Source organism: Coffea eugenioides, chromosome 7 (genome assembly GCF_003713205.1).
Source record: "Coffea eugenioides isolate CCC68of chromosome 7, Ceug_1.0, whole genome shotgun sequence".
Classification (NCBI taxonomy): Eukaryota; Viridiplantae; Streptophyta; class Magnoliopsida; order Gentianales; family Rubiaceae; genus Coffea; species Coffea eugenioides.
In genome coordinates this window covers 19,279,770-19,294,013 of record NC_040041.1, presented here as the reverse complement: position 1 = coordinate 19,294,013, position 14,244 = coordinate 19,279,770, and the positions used below count along the sequence as shown (strand labels likewise).

General features: G+C 33.5%; 2 protein-coding genes across 2 annotated transcripts; both read right to left on the bottom strand.

The window, feature by feature from the left end:
* Positions 1-736: 736 nt before the first annotated feature.
* LOC113777082 (putative late blight resistance protein homolog R1A-3) lies at positions 737-4,534 on the bottom strand. The gene has a single exon (XM_027322127.1). The coding sequence runs from the start codon at positions 4,532-4,534 to the stop codon at positions 737-739; it is 3,798 nt and encodes a 1,265-aa protein (XP_027177928.1).
* A 7,638-nt stretch (positions 4,535-12,172) lies between these two features.
* LOC113777081 (protein FAR1-RELATED SEQUENCE 5-like) lies at positions 12,173-13,882 on the bottom strand. Its single transcript, XM_027322126.1, has one exon. The coding sequence runs from the start codon at positions 13,880-13,882 to the stop codon at positions 12,173-12,175; it is 1,710 nt and encodes a 569-aa protein (XP_027177927.1).
* Positions 13,883-14,244: the final 362 nt, after the last annotated feature.

The window sequence follows — 14,244 nt, the reverse complement described above, 5'->3', positions numbered from 1 at the left end:
ACTTGAACTAAACTTACTCTTTAAAAAGTAAGTTTGGGATATAAAGTAGTAATTTATTTATTTAAAAAGTAAGTTTAATATTTATTCCAATTTACCTTTTGAGGTATAAAAATTACTAATTTATTAAGGTTAACTTACTATTTTAGATGAAAAACTTACTTCCATATTTTTAGGTGTTATCCTATTTAGGTGGATAGGAACTACAAGTAATTAAATGGTCGCTAAAAGTGCAATAACATGTTATATTAGGTAAAAACTATCGTTACCATAACTATTGTTGCTAAAGCATTGTCCTTGGTTTGATATCCAAAGCTATTTCTAGCTCTAATGCCAATGAAAATGGGCTGCATATAACAACATTACGCAAATTGCATAAGACAACCATTTGAGGCAAATTTTACTGTTCTTTTGCTACGCCCTTTCTCTTTTTGAAAAGCAACATAACCAAGTTTTTTCCCCCTTTTTCTTCTGTCAATGCTTAATATTTGTTGCCAAAAAATACGGATGTTTTAACATATTAATTAATTGAGTATATGGTTCTTTATTGAGGAAAAAAAGAAGCAAGTTAAAAGTTTCTGTACTACTCCGACTAAAATACAAAGAAGGAAGAGAAAAGTGTATCTTGCATATAAACTTGTGCTCAGCTTGCCATTGCAGTCACAAAGTTACAGGTAGCTGCATCAACTCAAACCAAAAAAATAAAAAAGGAAGCTCCAGAAATTGCTTTCAAGAAACTTCAATTGGACTCTTGTGAGGGGATTGATTCTGTTTCTGAGGGATTTGACACTTCTTCTTCTTCGCTGGAACTCCATGCATCAACACAATGTTCAATCGAGATCTTCAGAACCTCATTTCCCATATCTATCTGTTCTTGTTGAATTTGCTTCACTGAGCTTGAAACAGACTCGCGACACAATTTCACCTCGATCATTTCAAGAGTCGGACTTTCTCCTAAACAAGAAGGCACCGCTTCCAATTGGTGACAATCGTGCACAATCAATTTCTCAAGACGGGGAAAATTATCAGAAGATGCAATCCAGCTGCGAAACTCCCACAAGGCTCTCAATTTCAAGACTCGAAGGTTAGGGAACTCCCCTTCTTGCATTTCCCATTCTTCCCCAGAGGAGTGCTCAAGTAATTTAAGCACTTCAATATTGGGTAACTTTCCAATTTTTGAGATTTCACTCCATGGCTGCTCATTATGTATTAGAGTCAACTTCTTCAAATTCAAAGGGAATTTAAATCCATATTCATCAAAGAAAGGCAGAGTAAGTGATTCTAGTTGATTCAAACAGTCAAACACCAGAATCCTGTCGCAAATTCTAGTAGGTTCCTCTCTTGATTTCCTCATCTTACATCTTAGCCTGCGGATGTTTGGTAACTTTGTCAGTATCTTTTGCAAGCTTTGAGAGGAGGGATCAATGGTAAGGCTTAAAGTGTCTAAATGATCTAAAACTGGGGATACTTCAAGATTTTCAACAGGAAAAATAAAGCCAATATAGGGATTTGTAGTCCATAGATGCCTCAACGTCTTAATGTTGCAGATAGTCTTGGGTAACAAACAATCAATGTCGTTTCTTCGTAGCAGAAAAGTTTGTAACCTTGAGAGGTTACCTATTGCAGCTGGGATGAAATTTACTTTTGTAGTACGAAGAGCCAAGTATCTCAAGTGAGCAAGCAAAAATACTTCCATAGGAAAATATGCACCAAAATCCAATTCCCCCAAATCCAACACTCTAAGAAGTTTAGGTAACCAAAATCCCAAATCATCCTCCTTAAACAATAACAAACTGCGTACATTGGGAAATTCTAGCACTAACTCCCAAATCCTCAAATTCCTGACACTTCGATTACAAACTCTCAAGAGGTTGTTTGGGCCAGTATGATCATTCCAACTATGCAAAACATGTAGAAAGTTTTCTTCTTTGGCTTTTTTCACACAAAACTCATGTACCAAATCATGAACTCGGCAGGCTTTGACACTACCCATAGTTCTTTGTTCGGAAACCATAACTAAACTTCTATCAACCAGATCCTTCAAGTAGTCATCTGCCACATCCTCTAATCTCATTCCTTCAGTCTTTCGCACAAATCCTTCAGAGATCCAGAGCCAAAACAACCTTCGGACAGGAACATTTTTGTCTTCTTGAAATGCACCAAAGTAAAGAATGCACGGCTTCAAATCATCTGGTAAATGACTATAACTCAGCTCAAGTGTCTTCATACAGTATTCATCATCAAGGACAATACTGGAAGTTAGACTCTTTGTAACTTCTTCCCAGCAGTCTTCTGCAGTATTAGCAAGAATTCCAGCAACGAGGACAACCGTGAGAGGTAAGCCTCTACAAGATTTTGCTATTTGAGATGCAACTTGACTTAGTCTTGGAGGACAATCTTCTTTGCCAAATAGCTTTTTCTGCAGCAATTTCCAACTCTCTTCGTCGGTAAGGCGGCGAAGAGGGTGAACCTTGCTATCAGGTTTGAATTGCAGAGACAAATTCTGCAATCTGCTCGTGATGAGAATCCTGCTTCCATTGGCATCATCGGGCAATGATCTCGCCAACAAATTCCAAGCCTTAGCGTCCCACAAATCATCCAAAACCAAGAGATACTTATTTCTCAACAAAACTTGTTTTAGCTTTACAGCCAAATCATGTTCATCCACCTTTCGATATTGTTCAAGTTTCTCAGATTCAATACTACCCAATATCTGAACTAACATGTTGTGCATACTATATGCTTGAGAAACAGTGCACCAAGCAAGAATATTGAAATGCAATATTACTGATGGAGAATTGTAAACTATATTGGCTAATGTGGTCTTACCAAGCCCAGGCATACCCACGATGGAAACAACATCCAACTGCCTTGATCCTCCTCTTGTAAGACTATCAGTGATAGTTTTCACCTCGTCGTCGAGAGGCACTAGATCTTCATTGTAGGTGGCGATAGTAACTTGTGATGGCATGCGAGTGAAAGTCTTGGTAACTCCCTTGGTGGTTTCTCCAACATATCTTATGCTATCATAGATCTCTTGAGCCTCAATCTTTATAACATTGATATCTCTAGCAACATCATCCAAAAAATATTCATATCCATCACCAACAAGTGTCCAGTCGATCACTAACTCTGCTTTATATGCAACCTCCATAACACGACTCCAGAAAGCTTGGAGTTTTTCGTTCTGATTGCGTTGCTCCTTGATTTTCACTAGGAAAGATCTTAAAAATTCAAAATCTTCTTGGATCGTCTGGATTTTATCCACTGGAAAAGCATTTGAACCATTAATTTCATCAGTCCTTGCTAGTTCCTTCAGATTTCTTAGGAGAAAATCCATAGATCCCAACTCACAGATCCTAGGAAAACCAAATCCCGATACTGATGTTAGTGGATAGACCTGTGTAAATTCTGCCCTCATAAGCTTGATCACTTTGAGCAAATGAAAAAGATCAAGATCGGTTTCCTTGGCCAAGCCTTCTTCGATTTGATTCACAGAAAGAGAGAAAATTACAATCGCAGCATCACAGGCCACAATTCCAATAAGATTCTTCATTTCATGGCATAGCTCTTTGAACTTCTCCTGATGCCTAAGAAGGATTGTCAGGAATCTTAGCCCCTCAACAATTTTGAGCATTTGATTCATAATCGGGACTGGAGTACTGGTACAAGGTTGTAGTAGCTCCGCAGTATTCTGAACGAGAAAATCCATAAAGTCAGCTACTGGTTGCTTACTCTTCTCCAGAGCTGAAGTGTCTGATGATATTGATAACTTTGAAGCAGTCAAGACATGGATGTAAGTTTCTTGGACCTTGGGATCACCAGGATTAATCTTCTCACTTATTAGCCGTGAAATTTGAAGTTTTGTTTCATGATTATATCCGCTACTGTCAGACCACCATTTAGAAGCCAGGCGTAATGCCTTGATAGCCACCACTTCTGTGTGAATCAAGAGATCTATCAATTGTTGACCCTCGACCCCGCGAAGCATGGCAAAGCGAATGAAACTCTTCAAGAATATTAGCTTCTCGTCAAGACGTTTGAAATGGGATTCGTCAATTTCTGCCAGATTCTCGGAAACCGAATCAATGAAATCAATAACTAGCTCCGGATCTCTCAGCCAGTAACAGTCCAGCAGAAAGTTGATGCACGGTTCGTAGATATCTGTTTCAAAAAACAGCTTGATTGCTTCCCGGAATCTGGTGACCTCCCTTTGAATATGAGTCCAATCAGACGAACGAGAATGAGTCAAGTATTCGCTGCAAACAAATTCAAGATCTTGCATTCTCCTTATAATCAGACCTTGAATTCTGGAAGACGTAACATCCTTCTCCTCCTCATCTTGTTCCAACCAAGTTTCATGGTTCCTCCTCCTCCTACACTTTGTCAGATACAGTTCAAAGCTTTGTAATAGTCTCACCTCCATCTTCAGATTCGAGATACCATAATGGAACGCTAAGGCCGTATGATGCAACCGGCCAATATATTCTAGAGCAAACTTAAAGCAACTAGTGCTACTACTGGAGGATATGTCCATTATTTGTATCTTCTATTCACTCTGAGATCAAATTTGTTCCTTGAATAAACATATAGTTCAAGGTTTACAACTTTCTCATGATCTGAAAATAGTCAAATATTGCCGGCAAGACTTTATTTTCCTGGCCGGGCCTGTGGATACATTAGGGTCCCTTTCATGGGGCCTAATGGGGTCAGCTTTTGTCTACTTTCAGCCGAAGTGCATTTCCATGTAATGGACATTTTTAGGCCGCATAGAAATTATAGCAATTCGAGGCAAATCTAGATACTAAAGCAGTAAATGGTTTATAATACTTGCTGTTCATTTTCGATACATACAAAAATTGTAAATAGTTATAATTTTACCAGAATGTAAACGCTATAGTCAAAACTGCCCATATTAATATCAACACCATCATTATCTATGCCAATGCCAACTCAATTAGAAGCTTGAGGGCACCTAAAACTCCAGGCATATTAAGGCAACAATTCTTAAAACTCCAGGTAACATTTGTTAAAAATCCACACAAAACTCACCTGATAAATCCTACCAATTTCGGGATATGATGGATTTTAACTGTGATTCTCTTATAAAAAGATATTGATTGCTCTTTGACTGCTATACAGGAGGGCGGAAAAAGCCATAACAATCAGATAACACACGGAAAAGTCTGAAGTAACGATAGTTATGGTAACGAATCTATTTTTACCTGATATAACAGGTAAAAATACTTTTAGTGACCATTTGATTACCTGTTGTATTGGTCATCTAAATGAAATAGTACCTAAAATTTTGGTTAGTAAGTTTTGCATAAAAAATAGTAAGTTAACTCGATATATTAGTAACTTTTATGTCTCAAAAAGTAAACTTGAATAAATATGGATCTAACTTTTTGTTTTTGAAGTAAAATACTACTCTATATCTGAAACTTAGTTTTTGGAGAGTAATTTTAGTTCAAGTAATAGTAAATTTTTATAGATTAATAGTAAATATTGTTGATAGAATAGTAAATTTGGTAAATCATCAAAACTTAATAGTTTGTGGCATAAATTTACTATTTTACTTAAAGAAACTTACAATTGTACGTATCATTTATAAATGTTATATGTTTGAAGCATTTTAAATATACCATGAAAACTTTTTTTTTTTGCATATGACCTTATGAAATATGTAAGAATAATTTGTCACATTTTAAATTTTTAATTATGGGAAAATAAACAACTAAGTTCCCAAAATATTTCACTTTTATTGTTTAAAAAATCTCAACTTGTTGGTTAAATTTAAAATAATTCTATTGTCAAAAATAGTTTTTCTCAAATCAACTTTCATGATTAGATGTGAGATACAAATATGGTAAAATATCTCTCATACATATGTAATGGATATTTCAGACTTTTAGTAAAAAAAATTTGTTGTTAAAATAACATATATCATAGTGTACTAATTATTTTAGGACCATTTTATAGGTGAACTAAATTTAATTTAAATTATACAATAGATTATACATGCATGTGATTTTCATTTATAATTATTGGATCCTATTCTTATGAACAATCTCCCAAGGGATTTAATCCAGATCATACAGATTTTCTTATATTAATTGTTATACTAATTTTGTCATTTTTATTATTATATTATTTCTCATTTTGTTTAGGCTTTTACTCTTATTATTTCTTGTGTCTCAGATGTAAATTTATTAAAACTTTATCATCTTATTATATTCATAGGTGTTAAATTATAAAAATTTTGATATATAATCAAGTAATATTCTATATATAACTAGGAAGATTTGTTGTTATTGTTATTTGATAGGGTGTTAATTGTTGGTTATTTTATTGTTAATTTTCCCCTTTATCCTTGCCAAATATTGTTTTAATTATTAATATTTACTTATATTTGGTATTTGACTCAATTTCAGGAAGTGAAACAGAAAACTACAAAAATGAGGGACTTTTTGGAGATAATTGGGATTTCAAACAATCGGGCCCACATGGTACTACAAAGAGATTGCATTTCCTTTGCTGATTAGGAGATTGGAGTCCTACGGGCAATAGGAAACTAAAAGCAAGGAATTCGATAGAGTCCCACTTTTGGGTTGATTCTCAATTTCAGCAGGGGACCACAGGGATAAGAAGCTTTAGTCATTGTTGGCTTTAAAAAGGAGACAAACATACAGAGAACTCTTATCAATCAATAGTTTTAGCTTAGTTTTTAGCATAGTTTAGTTTTATTCTTTCTTGGTTTCTCTTATGGCCTGGACCTCAATTAAATTACGTGGAGATTTTCTCATGAGGCGTGGCTAAGTTTCTCATCTAGTCGAGGAACAACGAAGGACTTGGTTCTACTAAATTTGTGAGATCGAATTAGTTTTTATTTATTTCCTATTATTCACTGGTATTTGTCTATCTTCTGCTTTATGTTCATATGGTTGTTTTATTATTCGATTATCCAGGGCCCGGATTCTAGATTAATTCAATAACCTGAAGCCAATTAGGGTAGTTAAATCCGTAATTGTTTAATTATTCTAAACTGGTGGCAACTGGCATGATTGGGTTTGTGTCAGGGAGATAGACAGGCTAACTTAAAGAGACCCTCGTAGCGTGTTGATTGGTTAGAATTAGGCTCTTCTAATTATTCATGCAATTAGGGAATTGAACTTCTATGGTCGTACCTAGGGTTATTTCCTGATTAGAGAAATAGTCAACGGTCGTACCTTGGCTATCGACAAATTGAGGAAGAGTTGGTTGTTTATCGCGTGTATGACAACTATAACTAATTTATCAGATAGTAACTGGAATAATCCTTGCATCTGTGATCGAATTAAGTGAACCATCTCCGAAGTTGTCTCTTGACTAGAGTTCGTCCATTATTATTTTTATTGTGATAATTAGTTATTTGAGTTGTAGTTATTTTATTTTATTTTAATTTATCCCAAGTAATTTAGTTACTATCATTTTCAAAAAACCCCCCATATCTGGAACTTGAGAAGAAATTAGATTATCCCCAGTCCCTGTGGATTCGACCCTGCTTACCGCTTTATACAGAATTTGTAATTTATTTAAGCAGGTATTTATTATTGCACAGGTTTGACGCCTGTCATTATTCGAACTTTCAAATTTTTCAAAAATTGAAAATGATTAAAGGCTTATAATACGACAAAATTTTATTACATATTTCACAAGATTATGTGAAAAGTCAAACTATTTTTCATAGTATTTTAAAATATATAAATAATTTTTTTAAATTATACCTATAATCATGTATTATACAGGTATATTATGAGTACTTACTAACTAAGGTACTAAGAATTAATCATTAATAAAACATCATATCGTTATTTCAAATAAATTTCCTAATACTATTTTGAAATATGTTTTAAAATAAAATAGCACATGTGTCCCATAAATCAGTAAGTTTTGATTATTAATCAATTTACCATGTTATTAGTAAGAGTTACTATTTATGTACAAAAACTTACTATTACTTGAATTAAACTTACTTTCTAAAAAGTAAGTTTGGGATAGAAAGTAGTAATTTATTTATTTAAAAAGTAAGTTTAATATTTCTTCCAACTTAGATTTTGAAGTATAAAAGTTACTAATTTATTACGGTTAACTTATTATTTTAGATAGAAAACTTACTTTCTTATTTTTAAGTGTTATTCTATTTAGGTGGATAGACCTAACAAATAATCAAATGATCGCTAAAAGTAAATAAAAAAATCAAAAATGGTCATCCAAGTGTTATCCTATTTATGTCTTAAAAAGCAAATTGAAATAAAAATGAAAGTTACTTTTTAAAAAAAAAATAAATTACTACTCTATATTCGAAACTTACTTTTTGGAGAGTAAGTTTAGTTCAAGTAATAGTAAGTTTTCACGGATTAATAGTAAATCCTGTTGATAAAATAGTAAATTTGGTTAATCATCAAGACTTACTAGTTTGTGGCATAAATTTACTATTTTACTTAAAGAAACTTATATGAAACAAGTATTAGGAAGTTTATTTAAAATAATGCTAAGATTTTTTTATTAATGATTGAAACTTAATATTATAATTAGTAATTGTTGGTAACGTAAATGTATAATATATGATTGTATGTATCATTCATCAATGTTATGTGTTTTAAGCATTTTAATAAATGTATGTATCATTTACAAAGGTTATGTGTTCTAATAAATTTATTTTCTAGGTCACAAGTATAAAAGTTAAATTTGTACTAATGTGGCATAATCTTTGAAAACTATAGTAAATTTACTCACATATTAAGTTTCGTGAGATTCAAATATATTTTGTATCATTTACAATATGGGTTTATATGCACATTTTTTTTATCAAACTTACTTTTAATTGGCAAATAGTATGTAAATTATTAAAAAATATCATTTTATAATAATCATAATTTGTATAGGTGAATTGTATATAAACTGCTAAAATTGCCAATTTATAAATGATCAAATACTACTTTATGGCATATATTAGTTTGGTCAACTAAAAAATTATCGTAATTAAGTGTACGTTGGTTGTTGATTTGAAATTTGCACCCCTGTCACTATTTCGTTGTTTTTACCACAAGTTTTTCTAATCAAAGTAAAACAAAGTCAAATATCTTTTCCTTTTGTATGCAGTATTTATATTTAGTTAAAAATTAATAAACCATGATTACATTTCATAATTTCTAATGAAATTAGTAACATTTTCTAAATAAATTGGAATAATTTGTAAAATATGTTATTTTTTTACCAATATAATTAGGGGTGACAATCGGGTCCAAATCGGAGTGGCGGGTCGGGTTGAGACCCAGGAATAAGAGAAAACTGTCTGACCCGAACTTGACCCGCCAACCCGAAATGGGTCAAGATATCTGACCCGAATCTGAAAATTCCAGGTTGTCTGGTTGGCGGGATGACCCGAATGACCCAAAACTTAATTTTAATTTATTAATTTACCACTATAATTTCTAATTCACACAAGACTAATTACATAATCAAGTAATAAAAATTTAAATAAATAATCCCAAATAATGCCCGTACTAGTGTCGAATGCATAACTAAAATAGGAAATTGCAACAAAAAATAATTTTTACAGGAAAGGTGCAAATAAGTAGAACTTTTGCTAACTTTAACCCAAAATAAAAAAAAAAGGATAGGCTTTTTTGTAGTGTTGAATTCAAAAGTGTTGTGGTTGTGATAGAATTCTTTATTAAATTTTGAAACAGTTAAGAATTCAAGAGATAAGTACCAAGGTGACTTTTATTAGCCATTAATTTTAGTTAGAGTAGGAAAGGTCGATGCCCTAGTAACGCTTGGATTTCTTTATGCCAAAGAATTCATAGTACCTAAAGCTGGTAGCCTTTTTCCGGATTCATTGAAGGTATTTATGAGACCCCCACAATTATTGTGTTGTGGTTCCAATCCCCCGTTGCTCTCTCCCTGTTTATTAATCAAGCACAAAAATTAGGTTCAATCTATATTTTTTCCCCTTACCCTATAACGAAGACAACAAATTGAATTATGGATGAGCGACAAATAAATGATGTAAGTAAATTATGGTGTGAGATTTTATGCTTGTAAGATCTTTTGTATATTTTATTCCCGCTCATAAGCATGTTCTATTATAGGTATTTTTTTATATTCACCATATTTAGTGAATATTTATTGCTAGAATTGCTAAAAGTTATTTTCATTCTATTTCTTTTGGAAGCAAGGTGAAGCAAACAAACTCCTTTAAAGATAGATTTTTTTTTTTTTTGGGTAATAGAACGCTGAGGTTAGAATTGTAGCATAATTGATGTCGTTCATGGTAATGCACCCCATAATTGCAATAGGAGGTTAATATTGATTGGCTTAGGATATAATATAGTAACGCACCCCATAAAGAGTTTAATAATTGTTGTCGTATCCGCCTGTTTCCTTAATTTGGTGATAATATTCTTGTGATTACTTTTCCTTGAGTGACCATTCAATTGTAGTATGGAATCTTTTGACAATGGTAATATGATAATATTAATTTATGGATGAAACGTAAACAGAAAGGCAGAAAGACTTAGCACTACTTATAATAAATATATAATCACTTGACTTCTCGTGGCCAAGTACCCATAGTTATAGTACTACATGATTAAGTAGATTTTATTTCTGGGTTTTGGGGGAAGTTGTTAAAAATATCGCCATGGACTTTAATAACTGCAGTTTCCACGATAAATTTAAGGTACCTTGCTTAAGTTTTGTTAATAATGATATGGACACAATCTATGTTAAGTTTTGTTAATAGCATGGATTTTACACAATATATGGACACTTGAAAATGATACAATTCATAAAAAAAAAGGGGAAATCCCATGTTCCAAGGTGAAGTACTATATATAATATCAGTTGCGCATCTTTGTTTGTGTTTAGTCCTGTGTTGACTCGGTGACTCAGTGCACCGACCATTGTCTATTATTTAGTCAATGTTAAAATGATTAACCAACTTCTATCTCTACTCCTTTATACTTTACGCACCCTGCCAGTTTCTTTTGTTGGAAATTGTCATGAGTTTCTCTTTTACTACGGAACACACCCAGCACTCACATATGTGGAAAAATCCTGTGTTGAGTGTGCATACAAGATCGCCCTAACTTTTACACTTTTCTCGTCATTTTTATGTACATGTACAACCAAAAAAGTGCCTGAATAGTATAAGTGTCTCAATAATATTTTCTTACATGAAATTATGTATAAGTGCCTCAATAGTATCATTGAAAATCTTTTTTCTTGTAGTGTCTATTGATTAATATGGAACTATGTTGATAATTATTATTGTTTTTTTATGTAGGCTAAAGTTCTACGGATTAAGTGGAATTCACTATCCCCTACAAAGAAATCAATGTACAAAGAGCGTCATCAAAAAACTAAAGTTGACTACATCGCAAACAATAGAGATGACAATGCCAAGGTATGTAAAGATATGAATTATAAAATTACTTATTGTTCTAGAAATTTGTAATACAATCTACTAAACTAGGTTATTAATCTTTCTTTGAAATATGTGGCATTGGTGATGGAATTTAGAGATATCACTTATTGCTATGTTTTCATAATATCTTATGTTAGAGATTAATCATAGTTGTGCTGCGTATTTTCAGTTAACTATTCCAACCAGAACATCACTCCGAGGTGTACATGACATCATACAAAATCTAGTTCCGGAACAAAGAACCTTAATCACGGGAATTGGCATGGGAAGCTTACTTGAAATTAGGTGCAAGAACATTCATAATGCTTTATGTGAATGGTTAATAAATAGATTTGATTATAAAAATTGTACACTGAATATTCATGAAAAGGTCATTCCAATAACTACAAAAGATGTTGAGATAGTCTTGGGTCTAAGTTGCACTGGGGTTGACGTGAGTACAAATCGATGCATAGCAGATGATGTTAAAAAATTGTCAATTGACCTTGGTTTTCAAGAGTCTGGTTTAACGCTTAGCAATTTGAAGGCAAGGTTGATGTCAAGTAATGGTAGCTGTGATGATAATTTTAAAAGATGTTTTATTTTGTACATGTTGGGAGCTATCCTATGTCCAACTACCGGACTAAGTGTTAAGCGCGGTTTTCTTCGAGTTGTGCAAGATGTTTCCAATCTTAGCAATATCAATTGGAGTAAAATGGTTCTTCAAGAGTTGATCACATCTATGAATGGTTCTTCAGATTTATCCAATTCCACTTGCCAAGAGCAAATTTGATGCAAGTACTCAGTGAATGTATATAACTTTACCTTATCCTGATCAACAACTGAAACGAGCCGGAGTGAAGCTTCAGCAGAAATTTCATCACGAATCTTCAAAAAAATCTTTCTTGTGAAAATGCTTGCAGCATTTCCTTCCAATTCTCTCAAATGAGTAATCAGAACAGGAGATGACTGACTTGTGATACATTCTTCCTTGTGTTCATTCCGTCTAACTTTTGATAAAAAAAGCTCAAATCGTTGAGCAAACGGGTAAAGTAGCATTTTGAATTGAAGGTACTTGTGTGCCGTAGCATTCAATTGCTCTGATCTTTGGGTTGATTTCATTCCAGCAAAAAAGTGTCCTCTCAAAAATGCAGCAGCCCATTTTTCCCTTTTGTTGTATAAATCCACAACCCATTGGTTATCTCTCAAATTGTGTTTCTCAACTAGCAAATGCCACCTTCTCTCAAACTCCTCATGGCTGCAAATCATGTTCATAGCCATATCAAAATCAAGAACGAACCCCTTATTTGTATTGGTAACAACATTTCTTTTTAAATGCCAAGCACATAATCGGTGACGGGCATAAGGAATAACTGCCTTTATTGCATTTCTCATTGCACCATCCCCATCAGTGACAACTGAGATAGGTGCCTTTTTTTCCATGGCCTCCAAAAATGTTTCCAATACCCACTTATATGTGTCCTCGGTCTCATCAGCAATTAATGCACACCCAAAAATTGTGGTAACATAGTGATGATTTACGCCGGCCAAAATTACTAGTGGCTTTCTATAAGCATTAGTGCGGTATGTGGAGTCAAAGACAAGAACGTCACCAAAAGATTGGTAATCCAAACGAGATTGAGAATCTGTCCAAAAGAGTCGTATCAATCGCTTCTCCACGTCAACGGCATACTTGTAAAAGAAATTCGGCTCACCATTTGCTCGACCATCCAAATATGCCAACACCTGAGAGGCATCACCAACTTCAAGTGGATTCCTATGGAATTGGTCAACAGCATTTCGTAGATCCTTTTCTGTGTATCCCATCTTGTTGTGGCCCCCAGCTTGGTAAGCTTGAAGGTCCACTATTTGAGGAATTCGAATACCAACTCCATGCATCAAAATAGCATGCTCCAAGTCTGCTGGGTTGACACTCCTATGTGATCGAAGAAATTGTACAAATTCTTGATTTGCCAATTGGTGATTGTGATCCATAGTAAACTGCTTAATCGTAAACTTCTGAATATTCTTGTTCCATTGCACAATTATAGTTGCCAAACAACCAACTCTCGTAAGACGTTTTGCCTCTTTCTTACGGTTAACTAAATTTAACCATTTGCTATTTCTAAAGCCCTCTCTGTTGCATACCCATCGTTTGTATGTCACAATACCTTTCCGATCTTTCTTTTCATCCCGTTCTCTAATACCAAAACCGACCATTTTTCTATGACATAGGTAAAATTCTCTGGCATCTTCAATGGAATCAAATGTTAATAGTTGAATTTCATCAGAAGATAATTTGTCAAGCCGATCAACAATGGTTCTCCAACTTATACCACCACCAGGCTTGGCCGATTTGTTAGATAACTGTACTAGCTCATCTACATGAGCTGTCATTTCTTCCATTTTCAGCATGATTCTAGAAGCTATCATGTTAGTCAAAGAGGCTATCATGTCAATGTTTGTGTTGATGTATGTTTTCTGAGATTTTACTTAAATTCTTTGGATTACAAAAGAAAATATTACAACTTTGGACTCCTACGCAATCTATACTCAATTTGATCATACCCAAAGATTGGAATCCTAGGCAACCCATACCCAAAGATTGCTGAAAGTTATGTTAAATTGCATAATTCCTCTGGAACGACTAGAATTTAAGAGGGAAAGAGAAAAATACTATCTAGATTCAAAAATAATTGAGTAACTATAGTAACAGTCCATTTGGCAATTAGAACTTTTAATTTTCTGACTAAAACTTATCTTTCAGGCATATACTTACTAGTTTTAATTAAAAA